We start from the raw sequence: 27287 nt of genomic DNA on the forward strand, positions 1-27287 counted from the left end.
ATAATCTTAATAATAATAAAATCACGTTTACAAGATCATCTCGCTCTATGCTGCAGTTTTGTTTGTTTACAACGGAACTCGCTGTTTCTTCTTCTACGGTCGTTCCCGGTATTTTAGAGAGTTCTGCGCATGTGAAAGTGATTTATTCCTACCGAAAGTGTTGCGTATGGAAACGTTTGTTATAATCGGATCAACTTTTTCTGGGACCATGTAAACAGTTCAATTCTAATCCGATCTTTGATTCGATCAAAGCCATTTTGCAAATGGAACCGCAGCTACTGGTTTAAGTGTTAAAACATTAAAGAAAATGTGTCCTCAATGAATTATTTTGCGAAGAAAAATATACGCAATTAGAATTTCCCACTCGAGCGAAAATCCCACAGAAACCGGATCCAGTCTACGAGCTGATTGGAAGAATTTCTGACCAACCTTCATGTCCTGGTCTGTGATTGGCTGGTTTTAGTGGCACCTTTGCGACAGCTTCCAGCGCAGAAGAGAGAGAATTTCTCTCAAATTGTTTTGTGTGCTTGTATGTTTCAGTTTCAAGTCGAAAATAATTTAAAATAATGGCACAAAGATTCCTCCATACCAGAGGCGGCCTATTTTTACAATAATATTGGCGAATAAGACAGGTAACATGACTGCTTAGGTGTTAGAATAAAAATATGCTCTCGTCTGTCCTAACATCCTGTTCCTGCCAATAAAAAGGAGTACAGGTCAATCGAGTTAGTCGGTGATGTAAGCTTTGCTGCAGCGACTGTCCTCACAAGGGGCAGAAATCGAACCTGTGAGAGCCGACTGACCTGTCACCTGGATGTACATGGTGGCCTCGTCATGGCCGGCGCCGTTCTCCGCTTTCACCGTGACTCTGTACACGCCCGGGCTTTCGTAGCGGTGCTGGATAGGCTCGTCCGTCACCGTCAGATTCTGGTAAATGGCTCGGACCCCGTCGCCCAGATCCACCTGGTACTTGGTGCTGCTGGTGTCGCCCTGACGGCAGGAGCAGAACACTAGAAACAGATTCCCATGAGGTGAAGAGTCAGTTCCCTCGTCCTACCTGCTCCTGATGGATGATGAACGTGATGTCGTCGCCAGGAGCAACGGCCAACATCTGGCCCTTTATTCCCACCTGCAGTCGTCTGGGGGGCAACAGGGGGCAGCTGTGCTTTTTGGCGCTCTGTTGCTTGTTTAGTCCTCCTTCACATGCGTTAGATATTACTTTCCTGTAGCTGAGTACACGGGATGACAGGAACAATAAGGATCTAGTTCGTCTGTTTTCATTTCTTTTAGTTTCTTGAAGACAATTTTTGTTGTATTTGTTAAAAAAACTTTTTTGTTTGTTTGAAGGACATATATAAATGAAACTGAGCTTAAATTTACATGTCTGAATATTTCTTTATTCAAATTGTTGTGAATCAGGAGCAGATGAAGAAAATGCTGATTGAAAATGATCGTATTTGATACTCTGGGCGAGCCACAAGCTCCCTGCTCCGCTATGGGAGCGTTACTGAAATAAATCAAAGTGTGATCGGGGTGAGACTTTAGCCTAATACAAAGTCATTACCCAAGAATACTTTGGGTTATGGATGCCTTTTTGCTCATTTAACTTCAGCCTTTTCATCTAATCATCTTCAAAGGATCTCAGTTGGATCTGTTCATTGCTAAAGTTACACGAAGGAGTCCCTGTAGGTTTGCCTTTTAAAACAGTTTTTTTGTTTTTTCAATGGCAATCAGCACTTTTCTGGGCTTGAGTTCAGTCACACATAAGCTAAGTTCCCAAAAAGTGAGACAAAAACAACATAAAAATAAAAAGCTGTATCAGCGGTAGTGATTTAACCAAAGTAGTTGTGAGGTTACCCGGTACTGGACTCATAGTTTTGTCCCAGATGACAGTCCTCGGGAGGGGAGTCTGGGTCAAACCAGAAGTCAGCGAAGCAGCGGTCCGCCTCCGTGAAGGAGCGCTCGAAACCAAAGTCACTGCACCAACACAACACACAGTTTTAACAGCACGTCTGAGGACAAACACGCCAACGCCGTCAGCCCAACACGATGGCGAGGGGCTGAGGAAAAGGCAGGAGACGAGCGCAGCAGCCGTCCGTCACAGCTCACCAGTTGAAGTCCTTCTCTGTGCAGCTGCAGGATTTGCTGCTGAGAACTGAAGTGAAGCTTTTCCCTTTAATGCAGAAAGACGTGTCCTTCCTCTTCCTGAACGTCTGCTCCCGCCCCATAATGCACCTCTCACCCTGAGGGAGAGAAAATCCACATTATAAACCCAAAAGCAATGCAGTTAACTCTGCAGTTTTCTTTAAACAAAAGAAAATAGATGATTTAAAATGGGTCTATTCTGTGTTTTAGTTTTAGTTTTTTGTTTTAGTTTTTTAAATAAGAAGATGTGTGTTCTGAATACCGAGATCCAACCAGGAATGTGATTGTGTATCCAAAGAAGCTTCATGGTGTGGTGCTCATGGGAAATGTAGTTAGAACTTCCCACGCCAAATAAGCAGAGTTATTTGTTTGCTGACAACAAAGATTTAAGGCAAATAAAAGCTCTAATAAATAGTTTTTTCCTTCATTCCTGAGCCTCCAAATGGGACAGCTAACCTTTTTTCTCACCAAATTAAATTTTGATATACATACATATAATATGTCTTGCAAAATGACCTTTAAAAGACCACGTTTCTAACATTAACCTTATTGCTTAGATTCATTCAGTTTAATCTTCATTAATCGCTTTTTTCTCAGAGATCATTTGAAGATACATTTACTTCGTTGAGGCTAAATCTCCTGTGCTGTTCTGCAGCTAACCTCTGACCTGTGAAGGCGGAGTCAGGGCTGGACGGGGACTGAGCGCGTTACCTGCAGGTCTGTGAGTCCCCAGGACTCGTAATCCGAATCGACGCACTGACGAGAAAACGACTGCCTGAAGTCCACTTTGACCAGCTCCCAGTCTGACCTGTAGCTGATGTGGCCAAACACACTGCAGACACACAAACACAACATGACAACATCACAGCTGCTGACATTGTGTTTAGATTAATCTGAAGAAAGCTGTCTGTCATGGAAATAGACAAAGTAATGCTGATAAATTAAGGTTTTTACAGACCAAAGCATAAATAGTAGTTTATTCTATGAATTTATGGTGAAAATCTTTCACTTTCTGCAAAAAGAAAAACAGCCATGTGAAGATGCAGTTCTTCTTTCTCTCCACCTGGTGGCGCCCTTTTACAACAAAACAGTCCTTTTTTTTGTTTGTTTAATTCTAATTGTCAGAAATCCTGTTTTTGTGAATTTGATGAGCTGGAACTCCAATTGATGTAAAAAAATAAACAAATTTAAATGAAAAATCAATTAAACAGTTTGTCCTGAATCCATTTTCAATGAAAGTTGATTTAAAAAAAATTGAAATATGGAAATGAACACAGTTTTCCATCATATTCTGATTTTTTGAAAGGGTTTGTACTTTATATTTAAAAAACAAGCCTAAGGGTGGATTTTTTTGTGTGTCGGTAACATTTTTTGTGGGAACTCTTCCTGCTTTAAAGGGGATTTCATTCCAGGTGAGGTTCATCAGAGTCCTCATGTTTATAATCTCTACTTTGAGAGAGGACTTACAGCATCGGGAATTCTGTTTTTATCCCAAACTGCCTCAGTTCTGCCTTGGAGAGGCTTTTGGGCGTTAACTTTCCCCTCTGCTCGTTCCTGTCGTTCAACCAAATGTGTGGTTCACTCAATGTTTCCATTGTTTTCCTGATCTTTGGGTTGTTCAGCTTTTAAACTTTTTTTTATTTCTTTTTTTTAGCTTTGTTTATCATCAACTCCAGTCTTTCTTTGTGAAAAGTGATGCTCACACATAAAACAGCACAGCGGTGGCAGACATCTGTATTTATTTCATGTAACACTGCAAAAAGAGGCAGCCTAAAAATAGAATACTTCAGAGGAAAATCACTCGAAAGCAGTAAATCATTTTTACTTGACGAGAAATGTTATCATAAAAAATCAAAATCTAGAAACAAGGAGTTCCTCACAACCATTCAGAAAGGGATATAAAAAAGCTAAAGTGTTGTACAGCCAAAAATATTTTTCTTTGTGCTAGTTCTAAGCAAATGCTGTGTATTTTTTGAGTTTTTATGAACCGAACCGTAGTCTTTATTTTGATTGCAGTGACAGAAACTAGTGTAATAAGTGGAAATGACTCATTTTAGAACAAAATGTAAACAATATTAAGTCGTCCCATCTTATCATCATATTCTTAAAACATTAATTAAAAATTTTGTGTCCAAAAATTGAACTTTAAAATAACATCTTTAACATTGAAACAAAGATTACAGCGCAATCTGTGTCTTCAATCAAGTTTTCATGTATTTATCGTCGAGCAAAATGATTTGGACTCAAAATTAATAGACCGGAGTGCTAGATCGGGGCAGGGTTTCAGGGAGGGGACTCCACGCTGGGAACATGAGCTGCTCCCCATCAAGCAGTGATTCTGCAGTTTTCTGTGTTTGACATGCTGACTCTGCACGCGTGTTTCTGTTTGCATAAGTCCCAGCGTTATTTCACAGATAGCAGCTGGAAGCCGGCCTCATCTGTGAGGCTGAGACGTCTCACTGCAGCTGCCTCCCCAGATTCAGAGATTAGAAAGAAACAGACATCAGGCCTGAAGAGATATGTAGCTTAGCGGCCAGGAAGTGCTGATGGGAACACTGTCAGCATGGACACACTTTGGACGGAATCAGATTTGCACATTAGAGCAACAAAAACTCCTCCAGTCGACAATAATGTCAGAGAAATGAATCAGTGGAAGTTTTTTTTTTTTTTTAACGTCTTGGCAGTTTTTGAAAGTTAGAGATTTATCTTTTTTTTCTGCTGAGGTTCAAGCTCCTTTCTTTCCATCGCTGAACTTTCCTGCCTTACAGACTCAAAGCCTCTAAAAATCATTCAACTTTTTTTCTGTTTTAATCTTTTTCTATTAAGTCCAAATGAGAATTTATTTCGACAAAAAATAGATGATTGTAGCTTTTAGCAAATCATTGGAAGTTCAAAGGTCCTATATGGTGATTGTCTTAAGCTTCTCGGAGTAAAGTATATCCATAAAAAATCCATAAAATACGCGTTATTTTAGCAGCAAATTTTCCTACCTGGAGGTAAGACGACTCAATCTCTGAGGCTCCGCCTTTTGCTCCTTGTGGGTACCGCCCATTTTCTGACGTTAACCTAGAGTTGGTCTCGGCAGTGTTGCCAGATTGGGCGGTTTCCCGCCCAATTGGGCTTTTTATTTAAAATGGGAAGTAATAAATAAGGCAGGATTCATTCCTTCTAATTACAGCTAATTACACCATGGGCAGGGTGAATACTCGACTATGATTGGCTGCTGGGTGTCTATTAAAAAGTGACAATGCACAGGGATAAAGCACGGCTAAAGAAGTTCCGGTCACATATCTTAAATGTTCTATATCACTGCGCTGGCTTCTTTAAAACAAAATTTAGTTTCATCATCTGGACATAAACAAGCAGTTCGAGGTGAACTTTCTCTCTGAACTGATGCTTTATTTAACACACCGTGATCATCAGCATAGATTTCGCTGTCCTTTGACGCTGCAATCCAGGTTGGTGCCGGCTCTGCGGGCTAAACGGCAAACAAATAGTCTTCTTTTTGTGAAAAATACGATCCATTCCGAAAAAATAACAAGAATAAAGCATGAAAAACTCATTGAATGTTTATTTCTTTTGTAACTAACCATAGCAGGTTAATGGCCTTCAAAGTGTGCATGATCAGACATTAATGCTTCGCGTCGGGCAGTTCAGGCTTCCACGGCGTGCATTAATTTCTGATGATGCACACTTTGTCGTCCTTTAACCCTCCGTTAATCACAGAGTACATTTTTGGGCAGTTTTTTGTGGGACTTGGTGGTTTTCAGATGACTTTTAGGCTGAAAAACCGTGACTAGCTGGCAACACTGGGCCTTGGCAGCGTGTCTAAGTCTCTCATGAGAAGCTGGATGTGCATAGGGCTGGGCAATCTAGAATTTTTTACATAACAATATAATCCCAATTTTTGTCAGATTTGAATGCTCTGCTCATAAGAGAAACGTGTCATCATCAGCAGGTTGTTTAAATGTAATTATTATCTCCTATCACACTTTAAACATGACAGATGCACTGAAGGATCATGATTGGAAAAAAACATAAAGTTTTAATAGAGACCACAACTGTAACAGAATGTTACTGCTTGATTAGTTTCATTTAAAAAAGCATTAATGCTACAAATAAACTCTAATGTTTTCAAGTTTTACAGAACTAACAGAAAATGGACAAACATTTTTGTCAACATCCTGTAAATAAGCTGTTTCTCAGAATTTCAGTCTGAGATTGAACATGTTCGGTGTCTCTGCTTCAGCTGATAAAAAAATGGTTGGTAGTATTCCCAGTTTTAGAAGAAACATGCCTTCTGCACAATTTGCAGTGCACGTTACTCAGTTTTTTGTCTGATTTTAACTGTAATACCTCCACAGCCAACATATCTTTTAACAGCCAAACTATGTTAACAGCTATGTTACACAGAAATACCTTCAGAAGAAAATGGAATTACATTAAAATAATTTATAAATGCTACGATCACGTCTTTATTGTCATCTTACTGTAAACTCAGATTCAAACAACTTTAACTTTGCCACCTGATGATCACATTTTGTATTTAGGCATAACAAAAAACAGCCTAAAAACAGAATCGTGTTTATGATTCTTGTTATAATCTATCATTAAGCTGCAGTTCTCACGAGGAAAGGGGGCGGGAGGATTCAGCACGTCTGACAGGTGACAGTTTTTGGTGTAGCAGCTTTGTAATGCTAAAACACTGGAGTCAATTCTGTGATTATATTTATGAAATACTGTCTTTTTAATAATGTCCTATAAATTGATTTTGTTTGATTTATCCCCCTGTCTGTGAAAATACTGTCCGACTTTAAAGCGGTCCGTGTTTACATTTAGGTGACACACGGAACAGCTCATTAGCATAGCATCATTAGCATCATAGCATTAGCTTCTAGCAACAGCGCCGTCTCCAAAGCAACACTTTTTTATTCATCTGTCTGTTGCTGCTGTAAGTGAAGCAGCTTTAGTCTCCAGTTCTGACTGGATCCTGTTATAAATCGCGGCATAATCAGCTGTTTCATCCCTCAACACTGAACACGATACTTGTGAAGTGACCGCTGGGGTGGACGGATTTGTCGCGTGGGCTTGTTTTTCTGGCGTACGGACGTAGAAGACAAAAGAAAGTGTTTTCAGTGACAAAAATATTTTAAATATATTAAGGTATTTAAACAAAAACTATAAAAATTGATCTTCTCTTTGCCTTTAACGCATTTTGAAGATGTATTCAGCAGTCCGCTTCATTTGGCCCGGATAGAGTCCTGAACCTTGCGTTTGGTCTGTATCAGGACACATCAGGATAAACCTGTCTTGTTTTGTCTTTACTCACGTCATGACCAGAGTCTCGTCTCCTGGTTCACTCAGGAGTCCATCAACAAACACAGAGGTGGTGGTGAAGTTATGAATGGTCCACGTCCGTCCTTCATCAATGCTGAACCTGCAGGGAAAAGAGTTGAAACCGCACATGGTTTCCTGCTTGTGGACAAGCATCTGATCTGCATTCAGAAACTAATTTCAAACAGGTTCAAGGTTAATCTAATGAAGCTTTTGGGGACATGAGCATAGCTGCGTTCAAACTGATCATGACATCAAAGGAGATTCCGTTTAAAACAGATAAATTGCTTTTTCATAATACTGAGAAAAAACCTCTGATATGATATTTTTGTCAGGCAGCTGAGAAACAGATATTCAAAGCTTCAGTGGCTTTTCGAAACTTTTAAACGTTTAAAACACAGAAATAACATCTTTGAATGTTCTATGCGTTTACATACCTGCGAGGAGACTGACTTTGATTGATTTCTCTGAGGATCCATCAGCTCAGTAGCACAAAATAACACATTTTTTTTAGCTCTTTATATCCTTTGGGATCTCTGAGATTACCTAGATGATTACCAAGTAGATCTGGATCATTTCTAAAATGGTTTCCAAATGGTTTTTGAAAGACTTACCGTGTGAGTTGGTTTGTGTTTTTTCACATAATTAGGATTTAATGGAAACAGAGTAATTGGGAAATAGTGTTTTTTTCCCCGACATTTCTAGAATTTCGATAAAGTTTTGCACATAATGTAAACACAGGATGTCTTTATGGGGAAGCGGTAATATTACTTGAGGATCTTTAGGGGAATAGACGTGTCCTTGATGGCAACGATGACTCCGCCGTGGTCCAGGTACAGGATGTGATGTTCCTCCTCGAAAACCTGCCAGAGACAACACAAGGGCGTTTATTTTCCCTTTTTCCACTGGGTTCAGTTCTGCTGCACACGATTCTGACATCTGCTGTTCAGAGGAAAAAACAACAGAGGCACCTGTCTCCATGTCTTCCCACAGTCTGAAGTGACGTACATCTCTTCCTTGTACTCTATGAGTTTGGAGCCAATGTTTCCTGAAAAAGAAGGATGAGAGATCTTCCTTTTTATTTATTTATTTATTTATTTATTTATTTATTTATTTATTTATTTATTTATTTATTTATTTATTTATTTATCCGGTCATCAGCATCACATTAACAGAACATAAAGCAGTTAACAAGAAGCAGTTCACTGTGGGGAGGTTTGAGATTAGAAAGGACTCAACAAGCAAACAAATTAAAAAAAAAACACGAAAAAAGGTTTAAAGTGAAGATTCATGAATCCGGACAGATATCCAGGAATGTGCCTCCTTCCATTCTACAAGCTGCTTTCTAGATAGTTCACATGTTAGTCATGCACATCAGTCTCTGAGTTTTGTCTTCTAATAGTCTAAAGGCCCGTACACACCGGGACGAATATTCGCCAGGCGTTATTCGCCAGCGTTTTTCACCACGTTTTTTGTGTTCACACCCAGGCGATTTTCGCTGACGATGAGCCGAGCAAACATGCAATTTCATTCCTTGACATTAGATGGCGCTTAATGTAAAACAGAAATACTCCTGTACACAAGGTGGCGCTGCGCAACTTTACGCTTCTTGAACTCGCTTTTCACTCAGAAGAAGAGAGCAAGTATTTACGCGCTTGTCAGAATGATACAAAGAAAACATGAATATTTCAAGCACCAGTAGCTCCAACTGGTGCTTGGTTCGGGGATATTTTAGAATGTCCGTCATTATCTCTTCGCGGCTGTGTAGATGCTACTCGGCGTCTATCTTCTTCGCTGGTATGTGTGCTCAGCAAGCCAGTTTTGTGTTTGAGCGCCCCCAAGTTGTGTTTTACTGTAACTTCAGAAGCTCGAGACACGTGTGCAAAAGCGCCATTCTCATTGGCCGAATAGACAAACAAACCAGAGGCGTTTTTTTTTTGACGCTTTGACGCGTGGCGTTTTTTCGCGTCGGTGTGCACACTCTCATTGGTGCCCTTTGTTTAGTCACGAGGCGTTAAACGTCGGCGAAAATCGCGCGCGAAATTCATCCCGGTGTGTACGGGCCTTAAGAGTAATTTTCCCAAACTCTCAGGCCCAAAGACGCTAAACCGTGAGCGGAATTGTTTTTTTGCAGAAAAACTGATTTTAAAAAGTTTGTGAACTTTCGTTGTCCCCGTCTGATAAGTGCATCCGATAAATAAAAACATACCTGCTCCCATGATGAGGCCGGGCGCCGAGTCTTTAGTGTGAACTGTTCCAGACACGTAAGGATTGTCTGCCCAGCGCAGGTGGAGGTGGAGCTGGCAGTCCGGCTGTGGGGAGGAGCAGGAAAATGGAAAGTTATCCACAGAATAAATTACATTTAAAGATCACCTTTTGATCTGTTTTCCAAGCATTCCCAAAGATGATGCCGTTTGTAGCCCAAAACCAAGAAACCTGTGTCGTTTTCCAGGACAGCGTTTGTGCAGAGCGGCAGGAGTTCATGAGAAACTCACCCCTGAAATGTGGGCGGAACTGTTGATGCGAAGTAAGCCTGCCCCCACTTCCCGTCATCCATCTGTTTACACTCTGCACTGCAGGCTTACAGCACCTCACATCCCAAACTAACATTAGCGGTGCAATAAAAATAGCGAGCAATATTGGAGCAATCCAAAGACGTTCAGGGATCTATTTGTCTACAAGTAAATGGAGCTTGTGGTCCGCCGATCGCAGGTTTTACGTGACAGCTACAAGCTTTTTCCAACAGGATTTTCTCGTCTGCTCCTGATTCACAACGATCTGAATAAAGAAATACTCAGAAGTGCAATATTAATTCTAATTTTCTTTATGGAGGATATATACAGTATATCATCAGAAAAATGCCACAAATTACGATGGAGTTTTAGGGCCACCCAAAAAAAAAAGAAAAGGAAAATTACAAGATTTACAGTTGTGAATTAACGAGAAAAAAGTCGTAAATTTACTAGATTAAAGTGGAAGTGAGCTTAAAGTACAGCAAGTGAACGCCGCGCAGCAGCAGAGCAGACGGAAACTCAATGGAACATGTTTATTGATGTTTATTGATAACGTTCCAAATATTTGGAAGCCCATTTGTTTGATTTACGATTTATTAATGTTTTATTTATTGATGGGTGGCTTGCAGGATCTCTGCAGCCGTTGATGAAACCATCGAATCCCTGCAGCTGTCCACCTCAATCCTTTCTTCCTCCATGAAAGACAACATCTCTACGTCTGTGTGACGCTTCTGTCTGACAGTGACGAAGAGCACTTTTTGGCATTTTCAACGTTCTAATGCTAATATAACAGACTATTTTCATTCCTCTTTGTTGTTTTACGCTTCATCTGGAGGAGGGGGCGTATGCACTGTTTACACATTGGTGTTTAGATGACAGGTTCATGATGTAACGAGACAAATGGACTTCTGGGTACGTGAATGAAAATAAAGTATTGATCCTTTACACCCAAACGTGTCTCTGAGCTCCTTATTTTAAATATGAAACTCCACTTTACCGACACCGAACCCCAGAAAGCCGGCTCCACGAAAAATAATCTGATTTTGAGTCAGAATTTCTTTGTTTTTGAAAACCTATTCGGAAATAAAGCTTCACAAAACACTCCTCATCGTCAAGCTGGGCTCCGATAAACAGACAACGTTGGAGTTTTTTTCCTCGTTAATCTATGATTTTATTTCTTGTAAATTTACGAGATTTTAAGTCGTAAATTTACGAGTTTTTATCTCGTAAACGTACAAGATTTTTTCTCATAAATTTACGACGTAAGATCTCGTAGTTTAATAGTTATGACTTTTTCTCTCATAAATTTGCGACTTCAAAATAAAAAAAAGGTTTGTAAACTGGCCCTTAAACTCCGTCGTAACAAATACATCTTAAAAACACTTAAAAACACCATCTTCATTGGTGTGGGTCTATAAAGGAGCTGGAATTTAGTCCAGAACTTTCCTCATGTGACTCATATAAGCAACATATTGAGTTCCAAGCTAAATGTTTGACTCCAAATGTTTTTTTGTTGTTTTTTTTAAATCTACAAATTGAAAAGAAAACAAAATTAGAGGTAAGATCTTAAGCACGAGCCCGAGTCAGAACCTGACCCGGCCCAAAATTCGGGTTCGGTCGGGGACTAAAATGACAATCATTACATTCGGGTCGGGCCGGTCCGGGCTTCTCTCTCGCTGACTTCTTTAATAAATATATGTTTATAAAAATGTAGACTAAAACGATGTGTGGATCCTAAACCAAGGAATACTTGTTATAAAATAAATAATTTGGTTAAAACAGAGAAGGCGCTGTAAGGTAATTGCTGTATAACTACTACTAAACAGGAAGCGCAGACGCTGGCTCCCAAACTCTGGAATCAACTGCCACCAGCTATCAGAGGAGTTACACTCCTGGAAAGTTTTAAAGCCAAACTGTTCCTCCACTATTGCGCCATAGTTTCTGCCTTTTCGTTATGTCTGTTTTTATGTCTTTAATGCTTTTTATGGTTACATAATGCATTGTGGTTTCCTTGTGTACAGCCCTTTGGGCGTCCTTGGCTGGTGCTGGAAGGGGCTCTAGAAACGAATAAGATGAAATGAAAATGAGAAGCTGAGCTCAACAAACTCATTCAGATTATTGCTATCCTGCCATTCAGTCTGTAAGCCTTCCTCTGTTTTTTTTTCTTTTCTTCAAAAAGCCTGATACTTGTGTTTCTCTATCAGCCTGAACTCACTGGTTTTTGGCTTGCTAAACTAAAACATCAACATGCGCTCAATAAGACTCATTAAATAAACACTTTCTTTGAATCCCAGGGGAAAACGTCCCTGAAAGAGGAATTAGGATGATCAGTCATGCAGTTCATGGCAGTCCTCAAATCTTTAATTCAAAATCTGGACGTCATTATCACGGTTCTTGAAAGGCTTTTATCTCTCATCAGAATCGCTTTTCCTTGTTCGTAGATAATATGAAGAGTCACTTCAGTTTTCAGTGCTTTGAATGAAAAGCCCTCAAAAAGCAAGAACATTTGCTCCATTTGATTTTGGCGTAAAAGTCCAAAAAGGGGGGGGGGGGGAAGAAAAAAAGAAAGACCAGAAATGTTTGAAGAAAACCCAGAGGCTGAACCTGCAAGTCTGAGCAAAAATATCCCCCAAACCAAAAATTCAAACCTGAAAAGACAACAACAAAAATTCAACATCTTATTTGATTTTCACATAAAATGGCAAAAAAAAGTTAAAGTTAATCCATTTTTTGACAGATGTTAACTCAGTCATAGATATCAGTTGCATTATTTTCCTTTTTAAATAAACTTTATTGACAAATATTACACATACCAAATACCAAACATTAACACTCCACACTAAGTGCAAATTTTCCCATTTGCCAGGGAGGTGAACATCAATTTTAAAAAGCCATAATATTAGGAATAAAAAAAACGGTAAAAAATAAAAACAAAACAATAATAAAAAAGGTAAAAGAATATGTTAGAGTTTTAAAAGTGTAAATGCTTCAACTGTTCAAACTGTTAGTGCAGGATTTTATACTATTGATGTATAAAATCATTTCTTTGTGAAAAAAACATAAAATACTGTTTTTGTTAGCATATTTACACGTGTGAAGGAAATATTTAGCCATTATTATTAGTAAATTAACCATAAAAATGTTCTCTGCATTAAATCTGCCGTGTGTAAAATATCCAAAGATAATATGTTCATAGAATAATTTGAAGTTTTCACATAGATAACAGTTGCATTATATTTGCTAACCCATCCCGCCCTCGCCACCCCCTTTTAAAGCATCCTGTTTGGCTGATTGGCTGCTACACACCCCTCCCCATCGGCCTCTGCCATCCTGGTCCGCGCTGTACGAGACTAATGTTTTTAAAAAATACTGTGTTTCTTCAAAATGGGAGTCTATCTGTAGGTTTCATCTCCATAGAAACCATTGAGTGTTTTGGTCGCCTAGGGGTGAACAGGTCTAGAAGAATCGTCTAAAGTAAAGTTTTCATTCGGAAAACAGAAGTTTTTAACTAACCACACCCACATTTGTCTGTATCATACCTCCTAATGTTTTGTTCAGCTGGAGCCGGCGATTCGTGTATTCGATTTTCACAATATTTTCATGCTGACGCTGATAAAAATCGACAAACTTTAAATCCAGCATCTATTAAAAGTAGGTTCCCAATGATGCTTGAGGAGTTAGAAGATCCAAAAATCTGTAGGTTGGTCCTAAAGGTAATTTTTATTTTAAACCCTCTTCCCTAAGGTCAAAGGTCAACGGAAAAATCTGTTTTGGTTGTAGACTGAAGCTTTATGAAGGTCGCTTGAAAAAAGTTGTCTTTTCCAAACTTCTTCCCTGACGCGTGTTTTGGTTTTGAAATGTTTTTTGAGCCCCATATGAGATTTTGGCCCCATTCATTGGTTTGATGGCTTTGCCCGCAGTGATGTCATCCTTTCTTTAGGAGGTGGGGCTGGGTTTTTGGTGAGTTTGTGGTGAAAACAATTTGGTCCTTGCTGCCGGACAAGACAAGGCAATCCTCTTAAGTACGGTAATGAATAAAGATGAATGAAGAATTGTAAAAAAAGAAAAAAAAAGCTCAAACTAAATTCAAACAGAGAATTCTCACCGCTTTACAGCTCACGGGTTTGTTGTTCATGTCGGTGGTAGGGGGCGCCAGCGGCTCCCAGTTGCGTCCTTTGCTGTAGGTGATGAGAGTCCTCACTTTCCCGTCGATCTTCTGGTTGGCCAAGAAGACTCCTTTGACTCCACGAACCTTCACCCGCAACAAAAATAAAAAAAAGATGACTGCAATGAAAAACTGCAACTATGATGTGTTCGCGGTGCGCCTGCACCCACCACAGACGTTTTCCTGCAGACTCGGTCTCTGATCTGTGACAGATTTCTCTTCTCAGCCGATTTTTAATCACAAGCAAGTTGGGAACCAATTAATAAATAAAGAAGTTTTTTCTTAACGGATAAAAATACAGAAAAAAGCTTTTCCTTTTGTCGATTGTTACATACTAAGTTTGGATGGGTCAGTTGTTCATGCAGCTTCTATTTGAGTCACAGGAAGAGAAAACACAAGATGTTTCTGCTGGGCTGCAGCAGAGATCAGTCAGGCCAGAAAATGAGAGTAATTTGAAAAGAAATTACTTAATTTGAGCCACGAAAATGAACCCTAACGTGGTTGTTGCTGATAATCACACGTAAGGTCATTTGTACCACACTTTCATTTATACAAACATCTTTGAAGTTGGTCTCAAAGACAAAAAAATGAAGCTCAGTAAAGCCCTTTGCTCATTCAAATGATCCCACAAAGCTTGGATTAAAAATGACAGATTAAAGAGACATAACTGTACAAAAACTCTTCTGATAAAAGTCATAAAAGCATCAGATTTTCTAATGGGATCTCCGATGAATGTACAGGGTCTGTTGTTAATACAAATAAAACCTGTTTCTATGCTAGAATATTGCAAAGAAAATCCCTCTTTTCTACCTGGCTGATCCCAAGAATGCAGAATCTGGACTATGACTTTCTTATTACTGATTTATTCCAAATTTGAACCAATTCAGGATAATTTGATAACATTGAGGTCCATGTAAGGTGCTGTAGGTACGATCACTGCTTCAGTCTTGAGTGCTACTTGAACGCGGTTTTAGCACGTGGACTGTCTTTTCCTGATAGTAGTGCACGTCCGTCACCTAAAGTTGGAGGAGGTTTGGTACAATATGTGGATCTTTGGGAATCTCGCTCCAGGCTTTGTCTTTCACAGCTCTATTCTGGTATATGACAGACTTGGTGTCATATGATTCCAGCTGGGCACAAACCACAATTGTTCATTTCTCCTCCATGCTCTTTTTTTCAAACATAAATTAAAGGGGACGCCAAACATCCTAGCTACACTACCAAATCCCTAATTGGTCACAGCTCTAGTGGCTTAGCTTTCACTGCACGTTCAGTGGACACACATTTTGTACGTAGAGCCTGAAAACAGTCATAGAAACTTGTGTAGTGACGCTAGAGTTTTGAACGTGGGAGCCTGAAACGTGCATTTACATAGACTTTTTATTGGAAGTGGTCGCTTAAACGTGTGATGCCAAGGGCGGTGTAGCTTCACAGATGCTACATTTGAGGGAGTTTTAAGGTCTGAATCTTTGCAGGACAACAAAAGAATTTAGGCTATAAAGACAATAGTCTTGTTTTGACAGTGACATCCATTACAGGGTCACATGACCAGGAATCAGCCTTTGAATTGAATTGAATCACACAGCCACGAAGTACATTTTGCTCATTTTCCACTTCTGAGATTTTGGTCTTTGGTGATTCATGGGTTATAAACGTAATGAGTGTTTCTTGACTTCATCATTGTGCGCACATGTCCATCAAGGGTTTTTACGGGTCTTTACACAAATTCGGTTTTAGTTGTTCAAAATCTTTGGTTGGTTGAGAATTACGCAGTTCCCGCATATTTTACAAAGTTTATACCTAATAATTACGTAGATGCATAGGCAAATTTGTGTCTTTCCACGACCGTTCCATGAATGTTTAACCGACTTTTCACGCACGCACCACAGATATATAACTTTTACGTCGCGTATACGACGCACATATCACGTTAATTTAAGTAATTGACGCACAAATCACTAATGAAATACAGCGCTATTATCACGCAGGGTTCATGTTCTACGTGGATCTACGTGGTTCATTTGTACTTCTTTGGTGGTCTTGATATGGTTCATTCGTGATACATTTGCGAAAATATTACGTAAAGACCCAAACTTTACTCTCTTCTTCCACGTATATTCACTTATTACCAATTTTCATCCATGCAATGTGCGAAATGTATGTAGTGGCTGTTTGACATCGCCTTTAGATCTTTGGAGGTCCATCGGTAGTTTTGTTTTTTTCGTGTAAAGTTCTCAGGTTTTTTGTGTGCTGACGTTGTCCTCTTTTCTACAGAAGAACTCGTAGGGGATTACGATTTCTGCAGCAGTAGTTCACGGCAAACACTGAATTTTAAGAAAGTAAAAAGACCCTTGTTTCAAGAAAAGTGGTCTTATTAAGGACGTTTTCAGTAGCAAAATAATTTTTTATTGAGAAAACATGTCTTAGTGACCATATTGTTTTCTTAAAGAATTGTCTTACCCCATTGTCAGATTTGTTTTGCTTGTTTGAAGAATTATGTTTCACAGATTTTTGATGCATCTCTAGGGTGTTTACTTCTAGGACAACACCAAACTTTTGTATTGACATTGACGGTCATTGCGGTGCTTTCTTAACACCTCCGGTATTCCAGGCATCTCACCTCCAGGACGTCGATGAGCACGCTCTCCTCTGGCTGCTTGGCACTGCGCACGTTTTCCAGGACCAGAGAGTAGTACACGCCTTGGGGGTCGGACTGGTACAGGTTGTAGGTGTCGGATTGGTACCACTCCTGCAGGGCTAGGAAGACCTGGTTCTCGTCCGTACTCACTATTTGAACATCCTGAAGTTAAAAAAGGGAAAGAGAGATGACACCAAGAAGCGTGGAGGGTGGAAGATGCTGTGGAGGGTTTTCTTAATCTGCATGGCTGGCACTGCAGCAGGAGCACAAAGCAGTAAGCAGAAAATAAGAGGATAGAAGACTGGATAACAAAAAAGAAAACCTCAAAGAATAAGCGAGAAAGTGCTGAAGTGGTCAAACAGTTTGGAGGAAAAGCCTTTCAGGACTTAAAAAGCTGTGCAGAGCAGCAAACACAAACAGAAGATAGACATTTACAGAAGGACGGGGGTCATAGCAAACCCTCTGCCGTCCCGGAGAACGACACAAAAGCAACTCAGCACTTTCTGAGCCGGTCATTACATTAACATGGAGTTTGGATCCAGATCTATCGGGGGCCGCTGGGAAGTGGCCCAGAGGGCGAGTCCAATCACCGACGCTCCTCCATCCCGCTCAACAAAAACACTCAGGCTCAATTACCCCAAGATGTATGGCCGTGGTTCCAAGCAATAGCATTATTGAGGGCTGTACATCAGCGCTCATATTCATAAACATAATGTGCTTGAGTCACTTAGCGAGCTCTGAGCAAAGTGCAAAAGGACAACCGTGAAGGGAGAGAAGCTGCAGAAGAAGTTAACACTGAACATTCATTCGTGTTTTCAGCGCCAAATCTCCTAATAAGCAGATGAAGTCGTTAAACAAATCCTGAACTGCTTTATCAGTCCTGATATTTCCAAGTCCTGAATGTTTGCAGAATCCACCAACTAAAGCTCTTAAAGGCGTTAAAGAGGCTTTCTCTGTTTGCTCAGCGGCTCCAATCATTTCTGTCCTTTCCTGTGTGTGTGTGTCAGCCTGCAGCAGAAATCCAGGATTTCCTTACTGGATTCCTGTTACCCCCCCCCCCCCCCCCCCCCCGACTGCCTGATGCTACAGCAGCATCAGGTTGTTTTTTTTGTAATCTTATTTTTTATTATATGTCTCACTTTTTTAAATTGTCTGTGTGATTTTTAATGTTTTTGCGTTGAGTGAGTTGCACTTCATGGTCACCGTAGAAAACACCTGGAGTGACCTGCATATTGACTTTATAGAAGAATTGGACTATGTTGCAACTAGAAATGATCAGTACGCAGTCCAAGTTGGTCTGAGTCATCATTTCTTTGGCAACCCCTCTTGCCAATTAGGAGTGGGCTTGTTGGAAGGCCACACCCCTTTCACTAAAAGTATGCTCAGGACAATCTGTCAATCAAAAGTTTTGAACGTTGACCACATACTTTCACTGAAGCATCTGATTGGTCATTTTATAACTTAAAAAACTTGCAATAAGTTATGTAAGTTGTTGCAAGGAGTCACTCAAGCCAGATGTACAGGCAATGATTGCACAGACGAGTTGGGCTTTTAAAATAAAACACAACCATCCACTAATAACTTCTGATTTAATTACAACACAAAACTCTGTTGGGAGTAAACAATCCAACTTTGTTCTCAGAGAGTTTAGCAGATATGCTTCCATTCAGGTCTTTGTTAGGTTACAGCAGATATTAATGATAAGAACGACCAACAAAACAAAGGCAGGACTTCTGATGTCAGATTCTCCCACACTTCCTTCAGAGAGCTGCTTGACTGTCGTGGCTTTCAGCCATATTTCTTTCACACCCTAACAGGTCCCATTAATCCTGTTAAAGCTGTAATCACGGCCCGCGGACATACTCAACTCAGTAAGGAGGTATTTAAGAGAGCCCCCCCCCCCTCATCTTTAATGCTAAAACATACTTCACTGGTTTAAACAACTGGGGAAAAGAGCTGTAGGGAAAACGATTCATGGCTCATTATTATTCTGGGGTGGTTTCATGGTCTGATCCTGCCAGCTGGATAAATGAAAGCTCCGCTGTCACAGTCTGACACTGATAGACCCGCAGCCTCCCTTTTCCTGATCATTCTTCAGTCTTCTGATCTGAGAGTGATGCTGAACCAAACACAAAAACAGGATGTGGAGTGGTGTACGATCGATTCCACGGCTGTGTCACTCTCTGGGTATTTAAAGTTAGTACAGCGGGGTGGGGGGGCTCTAGTATTGATTGGCTAGTGACAGTCCAGTGTGAACAGTGTATGCGTTCAAGAACTTCTGCCCGGTGTGGACGTAGCATTAGAAATGAGGAAATGAGGCAATCGGAGTGTACAGTAGTTTGTGAGGGCATCCTAGGGCAACCTACGGACATCCTTATGGACACAACTGCTGCTGCTGAAATTGGACAGGGGGGGGGCGGTTGGTACACTGGGCACAGTGCTCTTTGGGAGTGGCCTCTGTAAGCAGCATGTGACCATGACCATAGTGAACATGGCTGCTCACTTTTTAAAATGATTCCTCACTGATGGAAAAGTCTCTGAAGCAAAGATGAAGACCGGACAGAACTCAGCAAAATTGCTGTTAGAGGTGGTGGTGTGTGTGTGTGTGTGTGTCGGGGGGAGGGGGGGGGGGGGGGCACAGTTCAGGCGAGTCTGGCCCGGTCCATATCTGCTCTAATTGTGTGTGGATCTGATTCTGCACCTCTGTTTTCTGTGTTAGGAATGGTCTGCCAGCAAAAAAAGTCCCTGAGGGTACAAGAACCTTATATTGGTTCTGGGGAGGGAACCAAAATCATTGTAAAGTTAACAGGGGAGATTTAGAGAAGAACTTTTATTATTTGAGTGAATGATTGAAATGGTTTAGGAAGGGTTAGTGAGTTCTATTCTTGTATGGGTAAATATCTATCTTTATAGGGGTTGGGCAAACTTTGAATGTATATATTTTAATTTTTTTGTGTAAATATTCTGTGGGAACCTGGGTGGATGGTAGCTCCCAAAGAAAAATCCTATATAAGTGGGAGTTGTTACCAATGGGTTGGTTGGTTAGTGGTTACACCTTGGGGCATGACTGTGAAATGATAATTGAAGAAATGAAAAAATAAAGATTTGAGCTAAACCCAAGTCCTGAGACTCCACTTGTGCCTCTACCACGATGATGGCCTACGAGACTACGAGCTGAACGTGACACTGAGAAACGCAGTTTTTATCTAAAATTCTTTTACACGTCACCTTCATTAAGAGAAAAATGCTACAAGAACATGCAACACCAAAAAAACAATTTTCATTGCAGTGGGTCTTTAAGATGCAGCCGCTTCTCTCTACAATCCTCCACAGGCCAACCCAAAAACCCACAGCACTCGTACGGGTCAACCCCAGTGACCAAGGCTCCATAGACTCGGAGTCCAGCAAACTCTTAACAAACCCACAACCAGGACAATAGTTTGATTCCTCTGGTTCATCTGAAGGAGCTGAATGTGGGTTAACTCACATTCCAAGCTGAATGTGCTTGGAAGGAATTGAAGAGTCTTCGCTAATGAAGAAACTGCATTCAGGAACAGAAAAAAAGAAATGAACACTTTGTGACTCGTGAAACGCTGTGAAGCATGTTGCCATCCAGTGTACTGCAACTCCCTGCAGACTTCACTGATTCAATCACTTGGATGAAGAAAGCAAGTAAAAATACAGAAAAACAAATTACATCTTGAGTGGCAGACACAAAGAAACAATTATTAACAGCGATTTCACACTCCGCCGAACTGAACGTTCCTCTGTCTCTGTGAGGTTTGGTTCAAATCCCGCTGAAAAGAACAGAATTTAACTTTTTTTTTTTTTCTGATGGCAACCGCAGTTTTCATCCTTTTAATAATTCACAGCAGAAGAAAAAGAAACACTCTGTCCTTGACCCCCTCCGGCGCACTCACACGGTCGCAAACACTCGCCTTCCGTCGGCCTCCACACCTCCTCCGCTCCCCACGGACTAACGCCGCTCCACCTAAAAGCTTCTCACCGCTCACCCATCCAAGAGGAAACATCTGAGCTACTCTGTTAAACTTCAACTAAAGCCAGCGCGTCCAGGCAGGCAGGGGTTTACACGCCTGACCACTCCCACCATTCACTTTCTGGGAGGAAAAGCTGTCTTTGACACACATGTGGAAAGACACAAAGTCGGCTCAGGCAGTTAGCAGAACTGTGGGAGAGACCGCTTTCCGGAGAGAGGATCGGCCCCCAACCCGGCCGGGTCGCCCAGGGTCTCTCCTTTCAGGAGAGCGGTGTGAGGAGAGATGGTGCCATCAGCAAACCAACCAGGAGGTCTGACAGTAAAGTGATTCCCAGACAAAACAGAGTCTCTCAAGTATTTCATCTGTGTTCCGTGTTTGGTTTCACTTTACCTTTGGTAATGCGTACTTGGGGAACCTCATCTGGACAAACTCGTTGCGCCGATAGGAGACGTAGTGTTTGGTGCGATTTCCTGTGGTGACCTGTGAAGCCAAACAAATGACAAAACATTACGAACATATTCATAGTTCCCAGCTCTAATACTTTAACCACACAGTCCTTTTCTGTTCCCTCATGAGGGGATCATGAAAAGACTTTGATACTGCCGGTCTGCTAAGGCCAGTTTGAGCCAGGAAGATAAAGGTGTTATTGATATGAGTGTCTATAGAATTATTGTAGAGCAATAATCCAAAACAAGCCTTGGAAAGACGTCCTTTGGGCTGACAGTGGAGATAACAATCTGGGATGTACAAGCAAACAAAGACAGGAGAGCCGCCACCCTCACCTGCCCAACGTCTTTGCGCTTTTCCCTTTTTTCTCCTCACAGTCAATAAACTCTGCATATGGATCTATCTGCTTCCGCTTGTAGGTTACACAAAATTTAAAACGTATGTAACCCTTGTGCTATCCTAGGCACTTTAACATTGGGAGTGGGGTCATCTAGACCCACTAGACAGTGCTCTGAACCTTTTTTCTTCAATGATTTGTGATCTTCACTGGTGTCCATGGATTACATGAAATCTTTCCACCTTTATCCACCTTTGTCATGGTAGGGAGAAGACGTCAAAGTAAGGATAGGGTCAAATGGACCCCATAGGATAGCACAAGGGTTAAATTACTTATTATGAAAAGCAGATTTTAAGGAGAATCTGCAAATTGTTTTGAACAGAACAGACAACAGAAATGTTTGAGGTTCTTTTTGAGTGACTGACCTCAGACCAGTTGAGATAAAAAAAAAGGCCCATTAGAAGCTACATCCATAGTTAAGAGTCTGATGCTAAAAGTTCACATTTTTCTCAAGTTCAGGAGGAACAAAAACTCCATGTTGGTTCTACTGGTGCTCAATTAAGTGGGAACGCGGATGTGCAGTGACTTATCAGAGGACGTTCTATTGGCCGTTCTGCATGCCAATCAAGGGACACACTTCACAGTATGGATGTTGACGGAAGTTTAAAAAAAAATAACACTTTTTTTTTAGTTTATTAATTTTGATCGCATGTGTTCACTCAGTGACTGTATAGAAATGCAAATCAAATCGGATTTTCTCTGAATTCTGGATAAATGTGACAAACACATGCGTGAATCGTACCGGCCTCCTACTAAAGGGGTTGAACCCAAACACACAAAGGCCCAGACGCTGACATGTCATTGACAGACACAGCAGCAGTTAGCGACAAAACATCGACTAAGGATAAAGATAGACGCTGATACACAACTTTCTGTCACCTCACAGCTCGTCTCGAGGTGAGCAGTGACAAAACTTTGGAGAGAGCGTTTCTATTTTCAGCTGTGGGAGTGCCGAGTTCCTGCCGCTCCAAAGCGCTTGATGGTATCAAAGTCTTCAACACTGAAGTTCAGATTCTCTGTCACTGCAGCTGCAGCTGTAGCTGTATACAAACCAGATCAGCTGTCAAGAATCTGAGCTTTTTCTATGGTTCCAACTGCATGCGACGACCTTTTGGATTTCTGACAGGAGCTGCTGTTGGTTCAATGACCAGCTTCACTCTTTGAAAAACACATTTCTATATTAAAGCACAAGAAGGAACAGCATTAAAACAGCTGGAGTCACAAGGGTAAAAGAAAATATGCAAACGGATCCATTGAACTGGATGAATGCTGAAACTTCTGGATCAAAATCAAATATCAGCTGGTAATTTAAATGAGCATGGCCTCAAACTTTCAAAAAAGAGAAACAACATTCAAGGAAACGTTCAGAAAAACAAAAGTTATTTCCAGAAATCAAGATGAAATGAGAAAAACATGAAACAAAATAAGAAACCGGAAGTAGGTACATAGTTTGTTATTGCAACAGGAAGTTATTTGACATGGCAATATCTTAGCACAGAAGATTTTCTATGACCTTCTGGGCACAGCTGCTGGTGGCATGACATTCACAGCACGACACTATGTCCAATGGAAAAATCTGTTGGTCCAGACCAAGTCCACTTAGTTTAGTCCGGATCTCATCTCTAGAGTGCGTGACAGAATCGTTTTTGTGACACTAGTCTGATGAACTTGGCAGGGTTTGCTACTTTGTTGCTGGAGCACGGTTGCCCACTCCAACATCTGAACTCCACGACTGAAGCCACCATGTCGCGCCTGCAAATCAATCTGCCTGTCAGCCACACATCTGCCGCCACTCCTTCGGTCGCTCAGTCATCAACAACCGCCAAAGGTGGCGCGCCTAGCCCACCTCCCGCTCACGCACCAGGGCCGAGAATGGCACTTTGGTACAAATTCAACGGGGACCCCGAGCAATGTCCACACCAATCCCACGACTGTGCCATCGACCTGGTGCCCGGAGCTATGCCCACTAGAGGACGTGTGTTCCTGCTTTCCCAGCCTGAGTCAGAAGCCATGTAGGCCTATAGAGGAGTTGGCAAAGGGCTTCATCCAGCCGTCTACATCCCTAGCCTAAGCCAACTTTTTCTTTGTTAAGAAGATAGATGGCGGTCTGAGGATGTGTATTGACTACCGCAGCCTTAATGGCATGACTGTGAGGAACTGTTGTCCCCTACCTCTGGTTCCTGCAGCTCTGAAGCAGCTCCGCACAGCATGCTTCTTTACAAAGCTGGATTTGAGGAGTGCCTAAAACCTTATCCTCATTCGAGAAGCGATGGATGAATGTCCGGCTTTCCAACCACCGCAGGAGACTATGAGTACTTGGTCATGCCCTGTGGTCTCTGTAACATCCCCTCTGTGTTCCAGGCGTTTGTCGATGACGTCTTCCGTGACACGCTGTAATGCTTCGTTGTCGTCTACATTGATGACATCCTGATTTACTCTGACACGTTTGAGGAGCACGTGGCGCATGTCTGGCAGGTGTTACAGCGGCGGATCAATCCCAAAGGGGAGAAATGTGAGTTTCATAAGACCTCAGTTGCATTTCCACAGTGGACCAAGGGCAAGTGTCCACTGTGGCAGTGGACAAGGGCAAGGTGCTGCAGTAATCGCAGCTGACCATGGCGAAGGAGCCGCAGTAGTTCCTCGGTTTCGCCAACTTCTTCATTATGGTGGCGGCCCCTCTCATCTCTCTCCTGAAGGGTGCTCCCAAGCGCCTGCTCTGGACTCAGATGGCCGCCGAGGCATTCCGGACGCTGAAACAGCGCTTTACCCAGGCGCCCACTAGGCGCCTACTCTAGTTTCCTCTCTGATGTTCCCCTGCTCGTTATTGACCCCTGCCTGCCTTAAACCTGGTTAACCCTTGTGTTATCTTAGATGACCCCACCCTTACTTTGACGTGTTCCCCCTACCATGACAAAGGTGGATAAAGGTGGAAAGATTTCATGTAATCCATGGACACTAGAGAAGATCACAAATCATTGAAGAAAAAAGGTTCAGAGAACTGTCTAGTGGGTCTAGATGACCCAACTCCTAATGTCAAAGTGCCTAGGATAGCACAAGGGTTAAGCTTTGTGGACTTTTAGCTGAGCTAATAAACCTGCTGCAACTGGAACCAGCTGTCTGTTGTGACACTATCTATCTACTACAGAAGGAAGCAAATAAATCACGTTTTTTCAATGTTTTTTTTTAATGACATTTTCCATCCACATACAGATTATAAATCAATGTAAAATAAATCTTAATTCCAATGAATGCTTTCAGAAGATCAAAATATAAATTTGTTTCACATGTTATTATCAGAATTTTGGCGTCTCTGCAAAATATTTTTGTGAATAAACGAGAAGCTTTGAGTCAGATTTGTGGTGTCAGTTAATTTACTGCTCTCAGCAAGGATCCAGAGAGGATTATGGGTATGTTTGTTGTGTTTATTGTATGTTTTATTTCTTTCTAAGACATTTCTCTATATATTTATACATTTTAGTGCACATATGCATAAATATGCTGAGGAAGAGACACACACACCATCAAATAAAGGACTTATTTATCACACTGTAGGGATTACAGCATTCCATACCAGCTCATGCATATTCTGCTTTCATCACATGGTAGAAGGGCCTCTGCAGGATTTACTACACTGTACTGTCTGATGAGTCTAATGAAGACAAGATGAATTCTTCTCAACCTCTAAAAACACATTTTTTTCCATTTCAAACAGACAGTAATGCGGTAATCTGACAACATGTTGGTTTTTAAAGGGACATTTTTCCTGGAAATATTGCTTTTTATTTACAATTCCACTGTTTTCTTATTTGCATGTGTACATTAAACCTGTATTTGTAAAGATCACCCCATATTTGGTCACGCTTTAGATTGGGGGGCTGCAAAACACTCAATATACTGTTAATTAACAAATGCTAATAAATGTCTTTATAAGCATCTTAATACCACATTACTCATGCTTGTTAATGTCTTATAATTAGTTTACTAAGGAATATTTCAATATATTTATAAACAGCTTATTTAAACTTGCAAGTCAGTGTAAAGGCCCGTACACACCGGGACGAATATTCGCCAGCGTTTTTCGCCACGTTTTTTGTGTTCACACCCAGGCGATTTTCGCTGACGATGAGCCGAGTGAAAATGCAATTTCATTCCCTGACATTAGATGGTGCTTAATGTAAACAGAAGTACTCCTGTGCACAAGGTGGCGCTGCGCAACTTTACGCTTCTTAAAGTCGCTTTTCACTCAGAAGAAGAGTATTTACGCGCTTGTCAGAATCAAACAAAGAAAACATGAATATTTCAAGCACCAGTAGCTCCAACTGGTGCTTGGTTCGGGGATATTTTAGAATGTCCGTCATTATTTCTTCGCGGCAGTGTAGATGCAACTCGGCGTCTATCTTCTTCGCTGGTATGTGTGCTCAGCAAGACAGTTTTGTGTTTGAGCGCCCCCAAGTTGTGTTTTACTGTAACTTCAGAAGCTCCAGACACGTGTGCAAAAGCGCCGTTCTCATTGGTCGAATAGATTTCGACGCGACGCGTCAAACCAAAAAAACGAACCCGAGGCGTTTTTTAAAAAGTGACGCTTTGACGCGTGGTGTTTTTCCGCGTCGGTGTGCACACTCACATTGGTGCCCTTTGTTTAGTCACGAGGCGTTAAACGTCGGTGAAAATCGCCGGCGAAATTCGTCCCGGTGTGAACAGGCCTTAAGACATTTACAAAGGCCAATTAATGTTTTTATAAGCAGCTTACTAAAACATTACCAGTGATTGTTAATGTCTTATAAATAGTTTATTAGGGACTCTTATTATAAAGCGTTACAGATTTGGGTCATTTGTCATATTTGATTTTTAACACGTAATAAAACAGAGTAAAATGATTGTAAAAGGTTTAATCTATTGCCAGCGTGGTTTAATATCAGAAAAGTTTAAAGCACATTTGTATCTTCTTCTGCATGACAATGTCTTGTCCTTTACATGCAAAGATTCTTTTTATCAAACAGAATTCTACACCAATGTAGACGTGTTTATATTCAATGGGAAAAGAAAAAAATAGGATGAAAATACACTGAAGTCATAAAGATATAAAATGTCATTCTTGACTTAGTTTTCTTGCCTTTTTAATCAAAGTAAAGCTGAAGCAGTTGAGGATCTTATGTGACACAGGGTGTATTTTATTTTGAAAGGATCTTATATGTGCTGCTGTCAAAAACAAAAGAAGCTTAAATTGTTATTAATAGAATAATATAAACCTGTTAAACCACAAACTAAAATTATTGTCACATCAGGTCCTCATCCAACCAAACATTTGCTCATTTTAATCCTCACTTTTTGGTTTGCAATGTTTTATTTGTTCTGTTTAGGTGTTATAAATAAATCAATAGGAGTTATTCATTATAATTGAACTAAATAGAAAAAGAGTGCCAGTTGGGTAATGGGGGGCTTTCCTCTGTTTACTCTTTATTTTGTCCAGCCCATAGTTTTTTAACTGTCCTACTCAATGTTCTATTTGTGTGACATTTACATATTTGGGTTTTTTCAGCAGCTGCACAGGTCAAAATAGAAACAACGCTCAGTTAGTGTGTATGAAAAATAAGTAAATGAACTATTTGATGAACCGTAGAAGCAGTTCCAGACATGCCTGTGTTGTTTT

The 27287-nt window shown here is 40.9% G+C and overlaps 1 protein-coding gene across 1 annotated transcript in view; it reads right to left on the bottom strand.

The window, feature by feature from the left end:
- Nucleotides 1-27287, bottom strand: part of sorcs2 (sortilin related VPS10 domain containing receptor 2) — a gene marked incomplete in the record, with an annotated part of 209807 nt that overhangs the window by 10260 nt on the left and 172260 nt on the right. The window contains 12 exon segments of the mRNA XM_023966354.1: nucleotides 804-990; nucleotides 1058-1229; nucleotides 1858-1977; nucleotides 2110-2243; nucleotides 2857-2977; nucleotides 7475-7582; nucleotides 8251-8342; nucleotides 8451-8527; nucleotides 9689-9791; nucleotides 14098-14244; nucleotides 16778-16957; nucleotides 21184-21273. Of these exon segments, the coding sequence (XP_023822122.1) occupies nucleotides 804-990; nucleotides 1058-1229; nucleotides 1858-1977; nucleotides 2110-2243; nucleotides 2857-2977; nucleotides 7475-7582; nucleotides 8251-8342; nucleotides 8451-8527; nucleotides 9689-9791; nucleotides 14098-14244; nucleotides 16778-16957; nucleotides 21184-21273 (1531 nt within the window).

The sequence above is a fragment of the Oryzias latipes genome, chromosome 18 (genome assembly GCF_002234675.1).
Source record: "Oryzias latipes chromosome 18, ASM223467v1".
In the NCBI taxonomy this organism is placed as follows: domain Eukaryota; kingdom Metazoa; phylum Chordata; class Actinopteri; order Beloniformes; family Adrianichthyidae; genus Oryzias; species Oryzias latipes.